The 21,255-nt window shown below is 40.1% G+C and overlaps 1 protein-coding gene across 1 annotated transcript; it reads right to left on the bottom strand.

Moving 5' to 3' along the window:
* Positions 1–3,577: 3,577 nt before the first annotated feature.
* Positions 3,578–19,574, bottom strand: LOC311514876 (uncharacterized protein C3orf85). Its single transcript, XM_084617610.1, has 4 exons — positions 19,444–19,574; positions 8,972–9,108; positions 7,786–7,871; positions 3,578–4,796 (listed from the first exon to the last, which is right to left on the bottom strand). Exons 1-4 carry the CDS (start codon positions 19,511–19,513, stop codon positions 4,754–4,756), a joined length of 336 nt encoding a protein of 111 aa, XP_084473736.1. The 5' UTR covers positions 19,514–19,574; the 3' UTR covers positions 3,578–4,753.
* Between the last annotated feature and the right edge of the window lie 1,681 nt (positions 19,575–21,255).

The raw sequence follows: 21,255 nt of genomic DNA on the forward strand, positions 1-21,255 counted from the left end.
GAAAGGCGTGTAAGTCATGAATAACTTTTCCTGTTATACCTGACACTCAGTCGTTCCAGCTTTTGTCATCTGATGTGGCACATGCACTATCGGATTATTCTGTCTGGAAAGCAATGGCAGGCCTATTCATCCTCTAGATGATTTATAACAATCTAGGGGTACCATTTTGGTGCAGTCCAAAGGTAGTCTTTGCCTGGATGTTTCCAGTGGTTCGCCTATGTAACTAGTTGTTGTTAATTATTTGTATTATACTAGTCTGTAGAGGCCCCAATTGAAATTGAGGCCCCATCATGGTAGCTGCCATATTTATACATAGGAAGAAATTGTAACAACTGAATTGTAACAATATTTTCTCAAGACTTTCCTTGGGAAATTGTGTTTTTATCATAGAAATCTCAGTTATGTTAACAGCCAATCCAGTCATCATTGAGGACTTTCTGGAATATATTAATTACTGGATTAGGTTAAACCTACAGTCTAACAACCACTGAGGGACCCTCTCTCCAGGAGGCTGGCTTGTTGTGTGATGTACTAATGGAAGGAAATGGAAACAGATCAAAGCATACATACAATAGCTGCCTTCAAGGTTTTTTTTATATAAATAGTTGTGCTGACACAAGCTAATAGCAATACTGTCACAAGATAATGTGACAGTAACATGCAGAATCCATTATTTTCATTGGACACATAATGACTTGTAGTGCTGCTAGACACTGAATGATCTCACACTGGCAAGATGATTAATTCATGTCTGTGCTACTCTGGCACTGCAAGGCTTTCTGTATTTAGACATAAGCATGCCTGTGCATGGTTTGGCCTGCTGCAGCCAGGGTGTCCAATTCTCAGGAATGATAGAACCAGCTCTTTAAAAGCCAATAAAGTCCTGATGCTGCAGGACTTGCAGTTGGTGGGCTCATAGGCCTGAGGAAGCCAGAACACTACACACTTCGCCCTGGGCCTCTGAATGTTTCAAAATCCATGTGGATTTTAAAACATTTGCTTTGTACATTTAATCTAATGGCCACTGTGAAGGAGGGAAGGGAGCTGCCACCTTGGTAAAGGTAGGAAACTGACCTTTACCCCTTTAAAAAGTTTCCCCCTTATTTCAACCTCTGTATATTTCCTCAGTCTAGTAACCAAGCAAAATAACCTTAGTCCCAACATCATACTCCACCACTACACTCCCCGAAACTGCAAGTCCTTTTTTTCCCCTTTTTACAATCTTGACAGGTATTCCTCTGCTTAAAGCACTATAAATGTTGCAAAACTGTAACATTTCAGAACATTGTGCAAAATAAAATGTAAGGGTAAAATTTCCTTTTGTGTGTCAGTTCCCCTGCATTAAATGTTTGTGAAAGAAAACTAGATGTTTATTGGTGGTCCTATCTAAAAACAAAACAAAGGGTTCATTGGTATTATGCAGTTATCTGCCTTCTGATGTGCAGCAAAGCAAAAAGTGGATCAGATAATATCCATGACAAAACACAGGAGTAGTATTCTGGCACATACACTCACTGACTCTTTAAGTCAACTCTCTTCTGGGCTGCACTAACTAGGAAATGTAACACACTTCAAAGACCAGATCAAAGACATTCATGGCATTAGTATTTAAAAGCAGCACAATGCATGCCTGAAACACAATGCATGCCTCAACTATGGCACAACCGTATTTCTATGGAAGGCTCATTCAAATCCTAATCCACCCAATTTCTAAATTGTAGAGATGGGACTAATTCATTATACATTTTTGTTCTAGACCAGCAAGTGGCAATTTCATTAATTTATATGACAATGGTTACCCATAGAAACCAGCGAATAGACTACCACTGTGCACCATCTCCTTTTTCCGATCACTGTTCAATCTCATCCTGTTCTCTCGGATTGTGTATCACACACATGTTTGGGTAATGTTTTATAAATTATATTCTAAGCTGTGTGACTCTTGCACTGTACAAAGCATTGCAACAGATCAGGCTTTGGTTGTTACTGTAATATTGACAGCAATAGCAAGCACAATTGTAGCCTTCCTTGTGCTAGATCCCACTAATTGGCTGTCCACAAAGTCAGTCATGACTTGGAGAGATCAGATCTCTGGTTTGAGAGGAAAGCTCACATGCTCACTCAACCCTTGCTGAGACTGTCGGAGTAGGGACTATTGGCAACTGGAGTGAGGTCGTCAATGAAATCTTGTCTGCAAGCCGGAAGTAAGTGGCTGAATAGGAAGTGTGACTCCAGGATGGGTTTCTTGTAGTTCATGTTAGGGAAGGAATCATTGATGTCCTTGGTTCTATAATGCTGGAATAAGGAGCACATTCAGACTCCTCCTCCAGCTAATTGCTTGACATAAAACCTAATCTTTGTGTGGATCTGTAAAGGAAATAGATTCAAAGCGAAAGTTCGAGTTAAGTAAATATTTTGCTATTATCTGAAAAATGGCTCGTCTAGCAGCACAGGGTCCTTCTAACACCATGGTGGGACATGGATTTAGCCTTGACCCAAAGGGAGAGTGACATCTATTGCATCCCCACACCACACCCCATTTTGCACCAGCCAGTTCTTCATGAGAGATCTCCCTATCCAAGCTACTCTCTATTTCACTGTATGTTGAAATAGAGATGTCTTCAATAATCTGAGGGAAGTAATTGCTGTAATTTGTTTTTCAAGATTCTAATTGTACATGAAAAATGCCAGTTTCTCTTCATGATGGATGACCATATTTCAAATGTAGATTACATCTTTTTATTTGAGCTACCAGCCTAGACACTTCCAATTTGTGATGAGATTGCTAAACTTATTTTTGTCTCTAATTTGAATGGTTCTGGCAATACCCTGACTGGTATATTTAACCAGCCACTACTAAATTGCTTTGAATACAGTTCACTCTTGCTGTCACTGTCATTGCAGTTAATAGCATGAGATATATTCTTTAGATGAGTATCTTGTCACAGACATTTTGGATCAAGATAGGGACACTAAATGGTATATGTAAAATAAATGCATCAAAATGAACCCTGCTATATGTAGTTCATGACCAGGTAGAAGCAAAAAGTCACGTTCAGCTATCAATTCCATTTGTGATTAAATTGAATTTATGCATGTCTGCCTTAGCATGGCATGGGAGAGACTTTTTTTTCAACATATACTCATAGTTGTGGCCACATAACACCTTCCAACCCTAGGTGACTATCGGAGCCTTAAATGCGAACTTCAGTTGTTGTTTTAATGGCTACCTTTGTTACTGAAGAAAGAATGGATGGTAGTGGGCTGAAATAGTTACCTCTACTGGCCCATCAAGTCAACAGTTCTAGGGGCTACTGCCTAGATCGGTGGCCAAGAGGAGGAGGCAAGAGAGAAAGCATACAATAACCAGATCACCTATGAGAGACTAATGAATGTAATCGTTCTTTGGTTTTTCTCTACTGGTGTTTATTTCTTGGCCTTTTCTTTAGAATGAATGAAATGTTGTACTGATGATTAATAGTGAATGAAGTCATGGTATTGTAAGTGATAAAAGAATCAGATGTGTGTTTTCAGTCCCAGTCTAATAAAAATCTGTCTAACTGAGAAGATCAAGAACTTCCAGTGGGAAACCAGTTGCAGTTTATAATTATTTTACATTAAAAAAAAATTACTCAGACAGTAATGCAATAGAAAACACAGAAATGTTAAAACGGTCTTTCAGCTTTAAAAGATTTACTATTTCCTTTAGAGTTTGCAGTCACTTCACTGTAGCTCTGGGTCCTTGTACCTATAAGAAAATCCCCAATACATATAATCTGCTTTATTAATCCAAGGAGGAAAACTAAATCATCACAGTAAAACCACCCTCCTTCACGTATGCTATTCTTCTTTTGGCCAAAAAGCCTGAGACAATACATGTCCTGATGGTCAAGTAGTTTTGGCTGATGGACTGAAGAGAGAATTTGAGACCTGTGACGGAAAATGCCTTGTCACTAGTCACATCCATGTTAAACAGGGTGCTGCAAATAAGTGTCTTCACTGATGACAATTGGTGTCCTGTAAGTAGAGAGCAGCTCGCTCAGGTTATCCGGACTTCAACCATTTTGCACTTTAGAGCTCAAGACCAATACTTTCAATGCTGAAAGCAGAGTTTTGGAGGTAGTGAAGTGGAAGCTGTATTCTAAATCACCTAATGTATTGGTCACAATATTAAACGTTCTTGCTTCCTATGGTGAAAACTAGAGCTGACATGATTTTCACTATCCTCAAACACACACCCAAAGGGGGAGGGGGGGAGTATTTCTTTTTTAAAATTTCCTTTGAAATTTGGGTTTAGCAAAAAAAATGGAACACCAAAATTTCAGTTTTCAGTAACTAAAATGTCAAAGTCTTTAGTTAAAGAAGTGAAAAACATCCAGTTTTCAGTTGCCAGAATGACAACATTTATTTAAATGGACTATTTTGTAGGAGTGGGAAGAGGGGGAATCCATTTAGTCAAAAAAGAAAAGAAAAAACAATTTTTAACCTGTCCTACTAAAACACTATGGATGGCTTGTCATCTTCACCATTTACGTTCAATTTAGCATGATTTAACATATTTTTTACTTGATGAATACAAACTATTGACTTTGTGGGGCTACTGTGTGTGTTTCAGCTTTAGATGTCCTAATAAGGTACAGAACAAAGTAAATGTGGCTGTGGCAAATAGCTAAAAGTGCAACTCCTGGATAAAGATCCTCCCATACAGTACATTGGCAGATACGTGAAACTGCTTAGGTTTAGTTGTGTTTTCTTATCTGCTGCTGGAGGTGAGCCCCAGATTCCTAATGTGGTCCCTAAAAAAGAAGAAATAAGTGATATTAGGAAGGCTCTGCTGAATTAATTCAAAGCTGTCTTTTCTTTAATATGGAACTGTGGGGAACACATTGATATTCTCGAGTTTCAAAATTTCAATATCTGTTCTCTCATGTGCATGCCTAAAAGCATCGGAGGTTAATTTGTGTAGCATTTGCAGTGTACTGGGCAATTAAACAGAGATGAAGGTAAATTCCTGCCCTACAGAGATCACAATTTAAAAGTAACATCCATTGAAGTCATTAGAAAGAGTTCAGTGAGAACATGCTTAAAAGAGTTTACAATCGAAAATATGGGTTCTGCCTGCGCATAACGTAGAACCATCAATGTATTGGTCTGTGCGTATAGAGTGGGTCTTTTGAGGTTCATAGGAATTGCCATGCCACTGGACTCATGTGGCATACCTAGTCCTGTAACTTGCTGAACATCAGCCAGTATCATAAGCTTCAAAGGCATGTGCAAGTAGTAGACACTTATGATTAGGGCCCTACCAAATTCATGGCCACGAAAAACTCGTCACGGACCCTGAAATTTGGTCTTTCCCCAATTAAATCCGTGGGGTTTTTTTTGTGTGCTTTTACTCTATACTATACAGATTTCACAGGGCAGACCAACGTTTCTCAAATTGGGGGTCCTGACCCAATAGGGAGTTGCAGGGGCATCACAGAGTTATTTTATGAGGCATCATGGTATTGCCACCCTTACTTCTGCGCTGCCTTCAGAGCTGGGTGGCCACAGGGCGGTGTCTGTTCGCTGAGCTCCCAGTTCTGAAGGCAGAGCCCCGTCACCAGCTGCGCAGTTTAAGGGGGGGCAATACCATTCCATGCCACCCTTACTTCTGCGCTGCTGCCTTCAGAGCTGGGCAGCCAGAGAGTGGTGGCTGCTGACTAAGGGCCCAGCTCTGCAGGCAGCAGCGCAGAACTAAGGGTAGCAAGACCATACCGTGCCATCCTTTCCTCTGTGCTGCTGCTGGTGACAGCTCTGCCTTCAGAGCTCGGCTCCCGGTCAGGAGCCACCGTTCTCCAGCTGGCCAGCTGTGAAGGCAGCGTCACCGCCAGCAGCAGTGCAGAAGTAAGGGTAGTAGTACCGCAAACCCTACCTACAATAATGTTGCAACCCTCCTCCCCGCCCCCACACACGCTTCTTTTTGGGGTCAGGACCCCTACAATTATAACACCCTGAAATTTCAGATTTAAGTAGCTGAAATCATGAAATTTATGAATTTTAAAATCCTGTGACAGTGAAATTGACCAAAATGGACCCTGAATTTGGTAGGGCCCCACTTATGATTGGAACTAGTCGGGAACTTTCCATCTGAATGGTTTGCCAGCAGAAAAGGTCCTTTTCACACATTCAGTTTTCCAGGGGAAAACAGATTTTTCTTCCACATCAGGAAAATTGAAATGACTCTGCCCCACTTGTTCCTCTGGAAGACTCTGGTCAATTTTTCTTTCTGCCTGCAGGAAGGAAGTGAAATTGACAACAGCCTTTCTGCCAAGCAGCTGGGAAGCTTCAAAAATTCTGTTTTGTTTCTCCCTAAACAGAACTTTCTGGAAATCCCTTCTTGTGAAATGTTTTTTGACTTTTTGTTCCAATTTGTTCCAAAATAAATAAATTGTAAAAAAGGAAGGAATTTCCATTTTTCAGCCAGCTCTAGTTATGATTAGCCTGGCCCCAGAGTAGATTTCTTCCTAGTGATTTGAGCCCTGATATTGGAGGGTTTAAGCTTTTTATTAAAAATCAAAGTGTTTTTGTTTCTTGTAGCGCTTGTCCCTATTCAGGGCTTGGGGTCCAGTTGTGCTAGGCATGTTACAAACACACATGAAGACACATCAAAATAGTGGCAGAACTGGAAATAGAGCAATTGAATTCCCACCCACCCTCCATTTTTGATTTCCCACCACTATAACACACCTGCCCATGTAGTCTTTTATATTAAAAAGTCTAGAAGTTAGGCCATACGACTAAATTGGAGACATGGATTCTATTCCCTCCTGTATCAGTGACCTTGAGCAAATCACTTCACTTCTCAGCCTCCACTTTCCTAAATGGGATTAATATTACCTCCTTTGTAAAGGTCTGTGACATCTACCCTTGAAAAGCAATCTGTACAGGTAAAGCATTTATTATTCTTGTAGTACTATACATGTCAAATGTCATTGTTATTTAGAGACTGTTCCTTACATTTACTGTAATCACTAAAAAACTGAAGTGTTCACCTTAACATTCTCCTCAAAATTTTCACATGACAATTTGAGACATGGACTTATTGCATGAAATTATCAATCTGTAAATACTTCCATGTCTATCTTTTTCTCCATTTCAATCAATCATGTTTTTATTCTACACTGAATACAACTGCACTACTTGCACCCGATGAAGTGAGCTGTAGCTCACGAAAGCTCATGCTCAAATAAATTTGTTAGTCTCTAAGGTACCACAAATACTCCTTTTCTTTTTGCGGATACAGACTAACATGGCTGTGAATATGAAATCGCACTACTGAAATTTATACAGGAAGAAACTGTTCCTTCCTCCCTCCTTTCATTTTCTACAATGGGCTGCTTTCTATCAGTATTGTCTGAATGGTGTGTGTCGGATCCAAAGTCAAAGGTCACTTCTGCGTGCTTTGTTTATTTTATTTCTCAAAACGTAAACAAAGCCCATAGAAAAAGCTCTATGCCTTTTAAAACTCTATTAGACTAACAATATCATTATAACTACCCAGCAGCATTGATTCATCATAGTTAAATTCAAAACAGCCAGTAAAATTAGTAAAGCCCCTTTCACTCCAATTTTCAAAAAAAGAGTTATTTTCTAATCACATCTCTTGCAATTAAAACACAGGGAAACTCAGCACAGGATAATATTATACCATTAGGATCCTTTTGTGAGTGCTATTATCTCCTCCATCAATTATTTATACACATCCTTTTGTTAAGGTAGGTACTATCTTTAGACAAAACTCACCGGGCAGTGGCAGGACCAAAAGCAAAAGATCCCAAGTCCATGTAGTATTGATTTGTGGTTCTCAAAGCCGTCCATAATTCACTAACCTGAAGTAGAACAAAATGGCTGGTGTTACTGAATTTGATACAACCTCAATAGACTACAGGTCTTTTGGTAGAACCATACCTAACCTGAGATGCGAGTCATGTTCAAATAGCTTTTGTAGCATGGCATAAGTTGCTCAGATAATTATATAGGAGGACTCAGATGGATCCTAGTTCTGAAATTTTAAATCATGCATTAAAAGTGTAATGAGCCACAGCCACGGGAAAGCTGTGTAACCAGAAGTGGATCCGATTATATAACTGTAGCATAGCTTGCTGTTTCAAGTTCACACACAATAAATCACATGCAATCCTGAAGCAAACTTCCTAGTTTCATACTAAATTAAGTTTTGCCTCCACCCTACCATAAATAAGAGTCCCCTGTAGGACCCCTGTATATACAGTCCCCTGGGAGGGCGGGGGGAAAGGGAAGATTGCGGTCAGTACTCAAGGCATGAGACGAGTAAGGCCTGGGTGATCACCTAGAAGTCAGGATGGAGAGGAAAGTCATAGATTTTAGCAATGTTGGCTCAGTGCTGATGAGATTTGATAACAGCTTGGCTCCCGGAGCAGAAGGAAAGAAAGTTTGAAGATCAACTGTATTACAAGCCTGGGTGATGGAGTACAGGAGAATTGTCAACAGAGATTGGAAGCCAGATCGAAAGGAAGGTGTGGATGGTGAATGTAAGCTTGCAGTAGCATTGTCTGAGCCATAGCTGTGGCTAGAAGCCATCTGTTTTCAAGGCTTTGAATCCAGCAAAGTTTACCAGAACAAGATTAGTGTGTAGTGAGGTGGCAGTGGTGGTGGGAAGTTTCACTTTACAAACCCTTTATTGCAAGACCAATTGTGCAAGATTATACTGGCCAGATCATTATCTAGCAACTTTACAATTCTTAGAGGCATGAATAAGGAAGCTATTGACTATAGTATAAGAGATTGTAACCATGAACTATTCAGCCTAGTACTTTTCCAGGAATGAGTTCAGTAACAATGGAATTTTGGTGTCCCTTTAAAAGCCAGTACCATATCTGCAAACAGGCAATCAGATGGCAACATATATACTTCCAGTCTCTTACATAGTGCAAAGTTATCAAACAAATACCTGTTCAGCCAGAGTGTAACCCCATGCATTCTGGCTGCTGCTTGGATCCCAATAATTCTGAGAATATCGTGTTTGTCTTTTAAGTTGTATAAACTCATTTGCTGCTTCTTCAGATACAAACGGCGCTCCCAATACACCTGAAATGGAAGTGTTGCAATGTCATAATGTTTGTCAGTTATTTTAGAACTTACACTTCACAGAGGTTTGTAATCATGTGTCATTCCTTCACAGAACAATGTTAAACCTAAACCAAAGTATTAGAGCTCGTTCAAAAGGAATATTTGAATCCAAATTAAGCCACAAGTTTAGGATTTTGTAAAAACAAGATTTTACAAACCTACATCCTGTAGAAGGGTTTCTGCAAGTTTTCATTGAAATCCAAATAGGAGAAGTTATTTAAAAATGAATCACTCCACTTTATTGTGCGTGTAACACAAACAGTCCACCAGGGAAAATGAGAAAGGGGAATTGCTTAAACTGATCATTATCAATTCTGAGAGAAATACAAAACATAAAACATAGCTAGCAAAAAGTAATCTAGACTTTACTATCCCTTTTCTTTTCGGGGTGTGTGTGTGTGTGTGATTTTTGTGTTGATTTTCATAAAAAAAATAGACAATAATAGTACAAAACCAGAAATGATTTAAAGTTTGTTTGTTTCCAAATACCACACATTTCACAGGCTAGCTAATAAATTACACAGTGTCACAACATGTCCAAGTTGCAAGACCAGATAATACAAAATACTCTTCTTCTCCCTCCATGCCCCTCCTTCCTTCCCTCTTCTGCCTTTTCATGTGTCTTCTACTATCCTTTCTCTTATTACTCTAATTATTAGTACTATAGCAAATACATGTGTTCTCTACTCTTGCCATCTAGGATGGGCAGGGGTCAGTCACAGGGGATGGCCCTGATCTCCATCGATGGTTCCATGGAAGCTACTTGGTGAATGGGCCTAGTTCATAGACAGAGAGGTGGTGTGTTTCTGGTCTTGCTCTCAGCTTGTTCTGGGGCGACTTTTCAGTCCCTCCTTGATGCAGGCCATCTTCTCTGTGAAATGAGAATGCCTCTCAACAAGAGGGGTTCTCAATTTGTCTCACTATTTCCACCTTAGGTCTGGTCTACACCTAAAAATTAGCTCAAGCTACCTTTTGCTCTGGGCTGTGAAAAAATTTTTACCCTGTGCAATGGAGTTAGGTCATCCTAACTGTAAGGTGATGGAGTCATCTGTGAACTAGAACCTGCTTAAACCCCATGTGTTGATGAATCATTCTTGTGGTAGGCTCCAACCAATCCACAAGCCAGGTGCCAGTCTAGTGTCTCTCAGGGCGGGTATATAAGCCTCACAGGAGAAAGAGCAGCTCAGTCTGGTCAGTGTCACTTCCAGGCTTCAAACTCTCCCCTGCCTGATAGTAGTAACAGACTCCACATGCTTTAGCCTGTTCCACCCTTGTTCTTACTCTGGTCTTGTTCCAGCCCCACTCTGTACTTCTGATTCTGGCTCTAAACCCTGGTTCCAACCATAGACCCAGCTGCCATGGCTCTGACCATCCCCATCAGTTTCTGACACTAACCCCCACTGTAGATGCAGAGAGGTCAATGAAAGAATTCTTCCACTGAACTAGCTCCCACCTATTGAAGAGATGTATTAACTACATAGACGGGAAAACCCTTTCCGTCGATGTGGGACGTGTCTATACTACAGTGGTATAGCTGCAGGGTTGTAGCTGTGCTGCTGTCGTGTAGACATACCCTTAGGTTTTCTCTTTCCCTCTGCCAGCTTAACTTCAGATCTTATGGCCTGTGTATACAAAAAAGTTGAGTTTAACTGAATGTGTTATTTTAAACCACTGTACTTAAACTGCTGCAAACTTGTCTGAACACTCTTGGTTTAAAAACTGAAATAAAAAAAAATCACTCAAACTGAAATAAGTGTGTCCATACACAGGATTGCCCCCATTTAGCTAAAGGGGTTTAAAATAACACCTTATATTAAACTGGTGCTGTTGGATCATATTAAAGAAGTTCTGTATTAAAATCACAAATGAGTTTGATTCCCCAGAGTTTAAATTCCAGGGTATCACTAATTAAGAGGTCTCTTGGTTTTTGGTACTGTTTCTCTCCCTCTATGTGTGAAACTTGCAAGCTGCTAATTGCGTTAGTACATTCTAAGACAGAGTCTGTTCTCAAAGCAGTTCACAGAGAGAGAGACTCAAAGCAATACTCTAACAACAGAAACAGCACCCAGAGACTCCCCACCCTTTTGTTGTATTAACCATTGTGATTAAAATAGAGATAGAGGATGTATGTGGATGGATGCTTGGTGTGGATAATAACTGAATGATCAGGGAGGTGCCAGCCTAAGAATCCAGTGTCCATCGGCTGAAGAAGGCGTCAAGTGGAAATAACCAGAGGACCCCCCGCCCCGGAGGGCAGACTGGAATCCACCCAACAGCCTCAAGAATGGGAGAACCAAAGAACAAGATAACATCTTGGAGCCGTCAGGAATGTGCTATCTGCTGATGATGAAGCAATTCCCATAGACTGGCATAGGAAGAAATTCCTATAAAAATAGACTCTAAAAAGTGAGAACTTTGGGGTCTGATTCTGCAAACCAACTTGATGAAGCATGATGAAGCAATTCCCATAGACTGGCATAGGAAGAAATTCCTATAAAAATAGACTCTAAAAAGTGAGAACTTTGGGGTCTGATTCTGCAAACCAACTTCCAGGAGCATCAGATGAGCATCTGACAAGGCCCTGCTCCCTCCTCATGTCCAGGCCACCTGGCCAGTGGCTTGGCATGAGCAACTCTAAGGCTGGTAACTATGATAACAACCTTGCAGAACGTGTGTGTGTGGGTGTGTATGTGTGTGTGTGTGTGTTTGTATGAATGAATGTGTGAATAAATATGAGATTGAATGGAATGTTGTAGCTATAACTAACTGCTTACTATGATTCTTTCTGTATTCACAATAAATGTGGTATTTTGCCTTTTTCCCTTTAATAAGATCCTGCTGGTTTTTATTTTATTGGTACAACAGTGCAACTTCTGCATGTACACAAGACTGTAGATTCAAACAGAGTTCTGTACTCTTTGCACATTGCATCCAGTAATAGGAGTTCCGCAGGCCAAACTATGGAATCACTAACATCTATCCACCCCCATGGCTTCCACTGAGTTTGTACAGGGAGACTGATTTGAACTTAGTAAACCCATATGTTGATTATGCACAATAATGGATAGAATCCAGCTCACTCCTTCTCAGAAGTGTCAGTTCTGCTGGGTTAACCAGAGTGAAAACCTTCATTTGTCACTATCAAGACCTTGTACAGGGAACAGATTTGTGGAGTAAAACGGCTGCTTATATTTACAATGCTGCTGCTTTTCAGAGCCAAAAAGTACTTGAAAACTAGATCGGAAAATTGAAGAGAAAATGTCATTGTTCATACAGAGGCTAGCAAAATGGGGCCCAATCTGGCTGTGATCTTCAGCTATTGGAATATACATGTAAAATAGTAATAATACCAGAGCAAACAATTTTGCTTTGCCAGAAAGATGGACTAGATATCCTAACAGGTCTTCTCGCCAACGTTTGATATGCTTCTTATGCTTTGCTTGCTCAAACACTAGAAACAGGAAGCAGAAATTCAGTCATCTTCAAATAAAATTACTCTTCAGTTGACCCAACTGTGCAGATGAACTAATGCATAATTGTCTTCGTTTTAAGCATAAAATGCTGTTTCTTAGGTGACTACGAAATAGCTAATTATTCCTGGGTTTCTGAAAGCAAGAAAAATTCCACAGAGAAATATGTTCTGCCTCTGTGCATGCAAGTAACACTTGGCTGTTCCAGAGTTCAAGAAATTCAAACAAGGCTATTTTACCAAGAGTGTAATATTTCTTAGTCAGCTTACTATGAGCTTCTACCGAGGCATATATTTTCATTTTTATTTTTTTTTTATATTGAACATATTTTGCAAACGTCATTACTATTCTGTGGTGAGACGCTTGAACTTTGGTCAAAAATAAATGCCATAATGTCCATTGCCGCTAGCATAAGACTTAACCTTTTTCATTGAAAAAATATAGTTAGTTGGGATCACCGATGTTGCTTAAGTTTTGTTGCCGAAGAGTACTTTGGCCTTGTGACTGCTTGGTGAGTTACCCTAAAAAGCATAAACAGAGTAGCTGTAATTTTTTTCTTCAAAGAATGAGCACTAGTAGCTACTTTGTGGGGCAGCGAGGTTCTAGCTTGGCTCCGCTGGTGGCAAGTGCTATGTTTTAAAGGTATAAGCTTAATTTTTTAATGGATACATATTCTTCCTAGACTGCACCCTTGGCCAATGGGAAATGCCATTCCATGAGAAATGTATTCTTATTTCCTCATGCAGAATTAACCTGTGCAAGAATGAATGGGGCACTTCACTGAGAAATTATATACACAAAAGGAATTTTTTGACTGTCTGTAAACAGGCAACTGCACACAGTGCTGTTAGAGCAAAGAGAAAAGATGATCTTTTGGCTCAGACACAGAACTGGGAGTCAGAAGATCTGGTTTCCGTACACATTCTGCCTCCTAACACCCTGTATGATCTTAAGACATGTTCCCTAACCTATGCCTCAATTTGTGCTTCTGTAAAATGGGTGTAATTCCTCTCTTCTTGTTGAACAGCTTGATTTAATGTTTATAAAAGAATTTAAGATCTTCAAATAATTTTTTATAGATGCACGGCTTACCTAAGAACTTTCTGCTGTATGCAATTCCGCATCTAGCAGCACCCTTGCACCAAAATTAGAAGAGCAGAATGTCGGAGCATCCAGCTGCAAGACTGGACATAGTTAGCCAGAGCAAGTGTGATGGATACGAGTCAATGAAATTGTTCACAAAGCATAATAGTATCCTTAGGGACACTGAATATTGAAAGTTCCAGTGAAACAAAGATAAGTCAGTGGTAAGAAGGTCAAACAATGTTAGATATGTACGTTTTTACTCTGTTACTGTTTCTTTTTTCCCTCTGGATGAAAATATTATGTAAGAATAATATAGAGTCATGGCCAGAAGGGGAAGATAAAAGGAACATCTTTGAGGAGTGAGCTGCTGTGAGGATTACAGCAGCTGTTAGTTACCAGGTGGAGTGTTTGATTCCCTGAATATATCGCTCACATTTTTGGAAGACTTCAGTAAATATTCTTACACCTAAAATGAATCTTTTTAAAGTCACCAAGTCATGCTTGGTGGCTTAGTTTTTATAATCACGGTCTGAGGCAGAGAGTTTCGTCTTCCCTGGAGATATAAACAATAGTTATCACTATTGTCCCAGTGTCTTCAGAGCATCTCATTGTGGATTAGTGAAAGCTGGCACAAGATTAAATTTGACCGTGAAGAAATGTGACATTCCCCAGGATACAATCTGGGCTGCCGAAGAGCTGTGTCCCCTCAGTTCTCCAACATGGGGTGCCTTTTACATTGCTTCGCTGTGAGAGCTGCCACTCCTGGCCTTTGTCACACACAGCCTCTAGCATGGAAATTACTCCCAGCTGAGTTACTTGAGTGCTTCTAGCCAGCCACTCCTGAATTGTATTCCAAAGTGATACCAACAAATTTCCAGTCTCAGACTTGTCTCCAGAAATATAAATCCTTGTACAGCTCTTTCCTTCTGGACAACACAAGCTCATAGAAAGTCCATTAATAAAAAATGATATGCACAAATCCTGTTATCTCAAGAGGAGGTTCCCAAACACTTCACTCCAAACACACACAGGTTTAGATAAACCAAGTTTATCTAACAATAGAAAGATGGATTTTAAGTGATTACAAATAATGAGCCATAAAAATCAGAATTGGTTACAAAGAAATAAAAGGTAGAACACAAACTAATATCTAACTTAACAAGCTAAGTGAATTTAAAGCTAAAAGGTTTCTTTCACCACATATTTACAGCAGTCTCGCTGGATCTGTCAGCCAGGATCCCACCCCCAGTTCAGTGATGCTCCTTTTGTCTCTCAAATGTTGTTGATGCCATGAGTAGAGATGAGGGGAGAGAGAGGATTTGTGTCCTCTGTTCCTCATTTTTATTTCTTTTCCTCCACTTTGAGAATCATCTCCAGCTGGGGTTCAGGGATAGCCAATCTGTTCACACAGGAACCCCCAGCTATTCCTTTGCCAAGATATAAATGTCTGGTTAATACCATTCTTCCTGCCAAACAATGGCTGCTTACCTACGTGATAATCCATTTGATTCTGTTGACACCTTGCTAAGGCATCACTTTTCCTTTTGTCTCTGAGGAATTGGTTTGGGCTGCTTCCCCAGATTTGGAATATGCCTTAGTAACATCATAAAGTAGAATCGTATACTGTTACATACAATGTTGTCACACATATTTTACCAGGACAATATCGATCATGAATGATGAGTTTTCAAACGATACCTCACAAGGCATACTTTGTACAAAATGTATCATAGCATTGTAAAAGTGGTAAACACAATAGTACAGTCTGTCACAAGAGAATCTGATTGACTCTTGTCATCTCTGTTCAATCAGTGAATGTGTACTCAATCCAGCCTGGAAAGTCAAAATCTTGGCTGTGGAAAGGAAAATTAATTGGATTCAACTACTAGGATGCAATCAACTGGTACAGTGAGGCAGGTCAAATATGCAAAGAGGGTAAAATTAACTTGAGTGTAGCTCTTAGTTTAACTTGTGTTTAAACCCTTAACACAAGTCATGAGTGGGACTTTAAATCTGCTGCACAAGAATAGATTTCAGATAATGACTGCCAGTTAAGCACAAATCCCAGGAGTGCACACAGGAGAGTTCCTTTTGTTCAGCTGGTGGATCTCCAGGCTACCAGGATCCCAGTACAACTATAGTAATATAAGGAAAGACTTAAGAATAGGTGCTTAAAGTTCAACTCCTGAGCCTTGTTAACACCTATATAGATGGTGTGGTTTTTCTGAAGTGCTGAGCAATAGGAGCTGCTGTGTGCTTAACACTCATGGAAAAATCACCATCTATGTCTAATTATAGACCTGGGATCCAAACATTACCCACTCTTGAAAATCTTGACTATACAGGATGCAGCTCCCCAGATCTTAAGTCAGCACTAGTATTTCACTACTAATGGGAAAGCTTTGACAATTGGGACTACATCTATCCCTTGTGGAACTCCATTGAAGTGAAGGATTTATTTTGACCATTGATATTTACCCCATATGTTTTAATCTTTAAAACAATGTGGCGATGAGTACCAATGTTTCAGTAATTGGTTTCCATGCACATTAGCAAATAAAGCTACTTTTTCTTCCCTTATTTTCTGATTTTGCTCTTGTTTTTGCATGTCTGCCATTATTTCAAAACCCATCAGTAGTCATGTCCAGCAGTTGCTGTGGAGCCAATCCTTCTCTTTTTGTGTAGTATTTCTTTTAACCCTCAGCTCTGAATGTGCCTGGTCAGAATGTCAGATTCAAAAAGCAGACTTGTCTGTGATATCAGATATTCCAGCTAGCACTGCCTGGATTACAACAGCTGAACTCTCAACCTCTGACCCTTTGGTCCTGTTAACGTTGCTGATGCTGACGTGTTGAGTACTTTGAAAAGGTAAACTGAATGTTTAGGGATGTTCCCTAAAGTTAGAATTGAGACAAAACCATATCAGAATCTCAGCTTCAAATATTGCCACACACACAAAATGTACTGAAGATTCAAGAACGTGGACCAGAATTTTGCAACTTCAAACCCATTGTGATTTGAAATAGTTTCAGTTGTCCTAATCAGAATAATTAATTTCATACTATGTGCTAGATACATTCATGACAAACATGAGATGGGGTTTGATAATGCTCCCCAGAGTCAAGAGAAATCTGGATTTGATTCTTATCTGTAGTCATTGTCAATTCCTCTGAGAGTTTCTGAGGGCTTGGAGCAGTATCCTGAGCCCTTTGGAGAAATATAGAAATTGCTGCTTTGGTAAGAGTTTGTCTCAGCTACATACATTAACTATGAGCGATCATGTGAAACTTCATGGAGATCAAAACTTGCTGATTGGACATGACCCTTTTCAGGTACAGGAAGGCGGTTGCTAGAGGATGCATTTTAGGATTCCACAGACTGCCTGTGAGTTGCATATTACGCACCCTATGTTATACGTTGTGATTTGAGATCATTGATCAAGTGTCAAGATATACAACTAAGTTTTGATCTGACTTATTGTAAAATTGGTAACTTGTAAACATTTGCAATATATACCTCACAAAATATAAACATAGGCCAAAATGTTAGTCACTTATATCAATATTGAAGAATCCAAAATAACCAAAATAATTCACTTGGAGCTGTGGATACTCGACAGCTCTGAAATACTGGCCTTTCTTCTTAGGTGCCTAAACATGGGTAGAGGCACTCAAATTTTAGATGTTTGGCCCTACTTGTTTGCCATAGTTCTAACTATGACAGCCTCATTTACTTTTGTCCTATTCTTGATTTTTCCAGCATCAGGTCACACAATAACTCTGTGGTCGAACCAAGCCTAGACCCAAGGCTTCAATCACTATATAACACACTTCCCAAAAATGGGGGGCGGGGGGGTGCTGCTGGAAATCGTTTGAAAGGATGGTGAAGTGTAAGGTTCTAATCAGCAAACCCTGTGGGTCATGTTTTAATCCCCACTGCCTTGATTTTTACTGAAAGACCCTTCATAGCTAATGAATGGCTGAACTGAACATAACCAGTGATCAAAAGAGGCTGTAAGAGCCTACTAAAATTAGTTGTAAGGAAAGCCTGAAAAGAGCACAAATAAGGGGGTTGTGAAAGATGGAAAGGAAAATGAGAAAGGGAGAAACAGCATTTCTCAAAAATTAATATCACAATGCTTTATTGCTCAATAATCTTGAGCTAAACTGAAAGTAGGTTTTGTGGTGGGCTTTAATGTGTAGGTAAGTGTAGTGCAGGTAGAAGGAATAGCACCCATGAAAGGTCTAAAGCCCCCTACTTAACCAACATCTGTTGTAAAGTTTGATTAAGAGGAGTACTAAGTGCAGAGCAGACCAGATCAGTGGAATGGGTGAGGTCCTATCAAATCTTGGAAAGCAAGAACTCTAGGTGCCTCTCCCCACACCTCACATGCAGAGAGAGGCGCAACATTGCCAACATATCCAGTAGGGATGGGGCACATGCAGGATATTCCTCCTATTCCCCTCCCTATGGAGCACTGCTGCAGTAAGTCCATGCATCCAAGGGACTTTGTAGGAGGGACAAGGAGCTTGGCCAAAACAGCAGTGGGAGGACTTAAGAAATAGTCTCACTCTGTGACAGGTTTCCCCTTCACCACAGAATCAAATATTGTTTTAAATTATTGCTCCCCCTCTGTCAGGTGTTCAGCATGTCTCTCTAGGCCTTTCAAGAAGAAAATTTGGTCTCAGCACAGGTCTTGAACCCAGACCTGAGTTCTGATTAGAATCTGAGTTCTAATCTCAGCTCTGACACAGATTCCTGTGTGACCTTGGGGGGATGTCACATCTGCTTCTGTTTTCACCATCTGTGTAAGGTTATTTAGTTCATGAGTCATGAGATGGTTAATTAGTTCATGTTTCCTAAGTGTTACATTTTGGTTAAGCTGAGACAAGTCCCAGTGGCACAGTTTCTTTATTGTCATTAGATACAGTTGGTTACATTGGGCTCCTGGATCAACAACTTTCGAAAATACTTGGGTTGGCAGTTAATACATTCACATGCAGGGGAACATCTCTTTATGTAAGGGATTATCATAAATCTCTACTGTTATATCTGGTTACTGACTGTGGAACACACCAGTCTTAAAGCATGTATGATATTTATGGTACTAGCCTGGGTTTAGCTGAAAAGTGCATCATCTTAGCCATAGTGACACTTGACTGCAACTACAGTTCAACTTCTGACATTTTAAAAAATGATTAGCGACTTTAGGTGCCCAGTTTCAGATACCTTTCAAGGGTCTAACATTCAGAAAGTGGTGAATATCAGCCCTCTGAAAACTAGGTGCCCTAAGTTGTTTCAAAAATCGCAAGCTACTTATGTCAATTTGGACCAGGTATGCATATGAGCTATTTGTTTTCTCAATAACTAGTAAAAAAAAATAAGGTAAGAATAAAGTTTACAGAATTATTTTAAAAAATAATAAGCATTTAGCATTTCACAAACCACCCATTCATCCTCAGAAAACCTCCTCCAGCTATGTAAGCAGTATTATCCCTGTTTTAAAGATGGAAAAGCGGAGAGAGGCTAAATGATTTGCCTAAAGCCATAGACAGAGAGCACAGTCAGGATTCTGTCTCAGAGTTCCTGTTACCTACTCTTGTGCTCAACACCAGCCCATGCTCTTTCTGCTGTACCCTCCGGTCTTTTAGAACATAATGCCTGCAGTGCAACTTCTCCTTGCTAACTACTTCGTCTGAAATAAGACCATGACAGGATAACAGTACCAAGTGCTTACCTGTAAGCAGCAGAATGGACACAGCAACTTGCACCATTTTAAGACACATCAAGTGCAGTCTGGAAAGCATTCTTCTTGATTATGTATGATATTCATGCAGCTTTGTACTTTGCTATCTTTAGGTTTATAAATCATTCACCAGCTACGTGTAAGCAGTCGGTGCAGACAGAGGGCAGGGTACAGTGCTTAGATTTGTCTTACGTGCGTCTCTTCGTACCCTTTGGACTTTGTGAGCTGGGCTTCTAATATGTCCCAATAGTTATTTTTTACATGTACGCATAAATGTAATTTGGTAACATGAAATAGCACATCAGGCTTTCTGTAAATGTAGAACATGGCAGGGGGCTGTGCTTCAGTCTCATATTTTCATAGATTTCAAGGCCAGAAGGAACCATTGTGACCATCCTGTCTGACTTCCTATATAACAGAGACCATAGAACTTCCCCAAAAGAAGTAAAGATCTTTTAGAAAAACATCCAGTCTTGATTAATTACCATCATAGTTTAAAATGTATGCTTTATTTCCAGTCTGAATTTGTTTAGCTTCAGCTTCCAACCATGGGATGGAGTTATACCTTTCTCTGCTAGACTGAAGAGCCCACGATTAAATATTTGGTCCCCAGGTAGGTACTTACAGACAGTAATCAAGTCACCCCTTAACATTCTCCTTGTTAAGCTAAAGAGATTAAGTTCCTTGAGTCCATCACAAGGTAGGTTTTCTAATCCTTTAATCACTCTCATTGCTCTTCTCTGAACCCTCTTCCCAATTATCAACAACCTTTATGAACTGTGGACATCGGAACTGGACACAGTATTCCAGCAGTAGCTGAACCAGTGCCAAAAACAGGTGAAATAACTCTGTTCCCCTCTTTATGAGTCCAAGGATAGCATTAACCCTTTTAGCCACAGTGGCACACTGAGCGCTCATGTTCAGCTGATTATCCACCACAACCCCCAAATCTTTTTCAGAGTCACTGCAGTCCAGGATACAGTCCTCCATCCTGTAAGTATAGCCTCCATTCTTTGTTCCTAGATGTAAACATTTTGCCATATTAAAATGCATATTGTTCGCTTACACGCAACTTAGCAAGCAGTCCAGATCTATATAGGTGTCAGTGAGCTGTCCTTTTCATTAGTTACTACTCCTGCAGTTTTTGTGTCATCTGCAAACTTTAATTAAGGTGAGCTGTTATCAGCAGGAAAATAAAACTTTTGCAGTGATAAAATACTCACTGTTAATTAGCCTCTTTCAGTTGGTATGGCAACTTCCACCTTTTCATGTTCTCTGTATGCGTATATATATATTCTTACTATACGTTCCATTCTATGCATCCGATGAAGTGGGCTGGAGCCCACGAAAGTTTATGCTCAAATAAATTGGTTAGTCTCTTAGGTGCCACAAGTACTCCTGTTCTTTTTGTGGACACAGACTAACACAGCTGCTACTCTGAAACTTCTCTTTTCTAGGTCATTGATAAAAATGTTAATTAGCATTGGCTCACTTGGATAGGAACAGGTGGGGCTTGTATAAAACCAGGTAGCTGAGGGCAGAGAGGGCTGCAGTGAGGCAGTCTGCAGTCCCTCTCTCTGAGGCTAGGGAAAGAGAAGGGAGCTTGGCCCAGAAGGAAGGGCATGCCCAAAAGAGTATGGCAAAGGAGTCTGACAGAGGCAATGTAGGAACCAGACCAGCAAAAGAGCAGCAAGGTGTGGGACAGGAGTGGTAGATACGCTGGAGGGGAGGGATAGGATACAGAAGGACCTAGACAAATTGGAGGATTGGGCCAAAAGAAGTCTGATGAGGTTCAATAAGGAT

Source organism: Lepidochelys olivacea, assembly GCF_965140295.1.
Source record: "Lepidochelys olivacea isolate rLepOli2 genome assembly, chromosome: 1".
Classification (NCBI taxonomy): domain Eukaryota; kingdom Metazoa; phylum Chordata; order Testudines; family Cheloniidae; genus Lepidochelys; species Lepidochelys olivacea.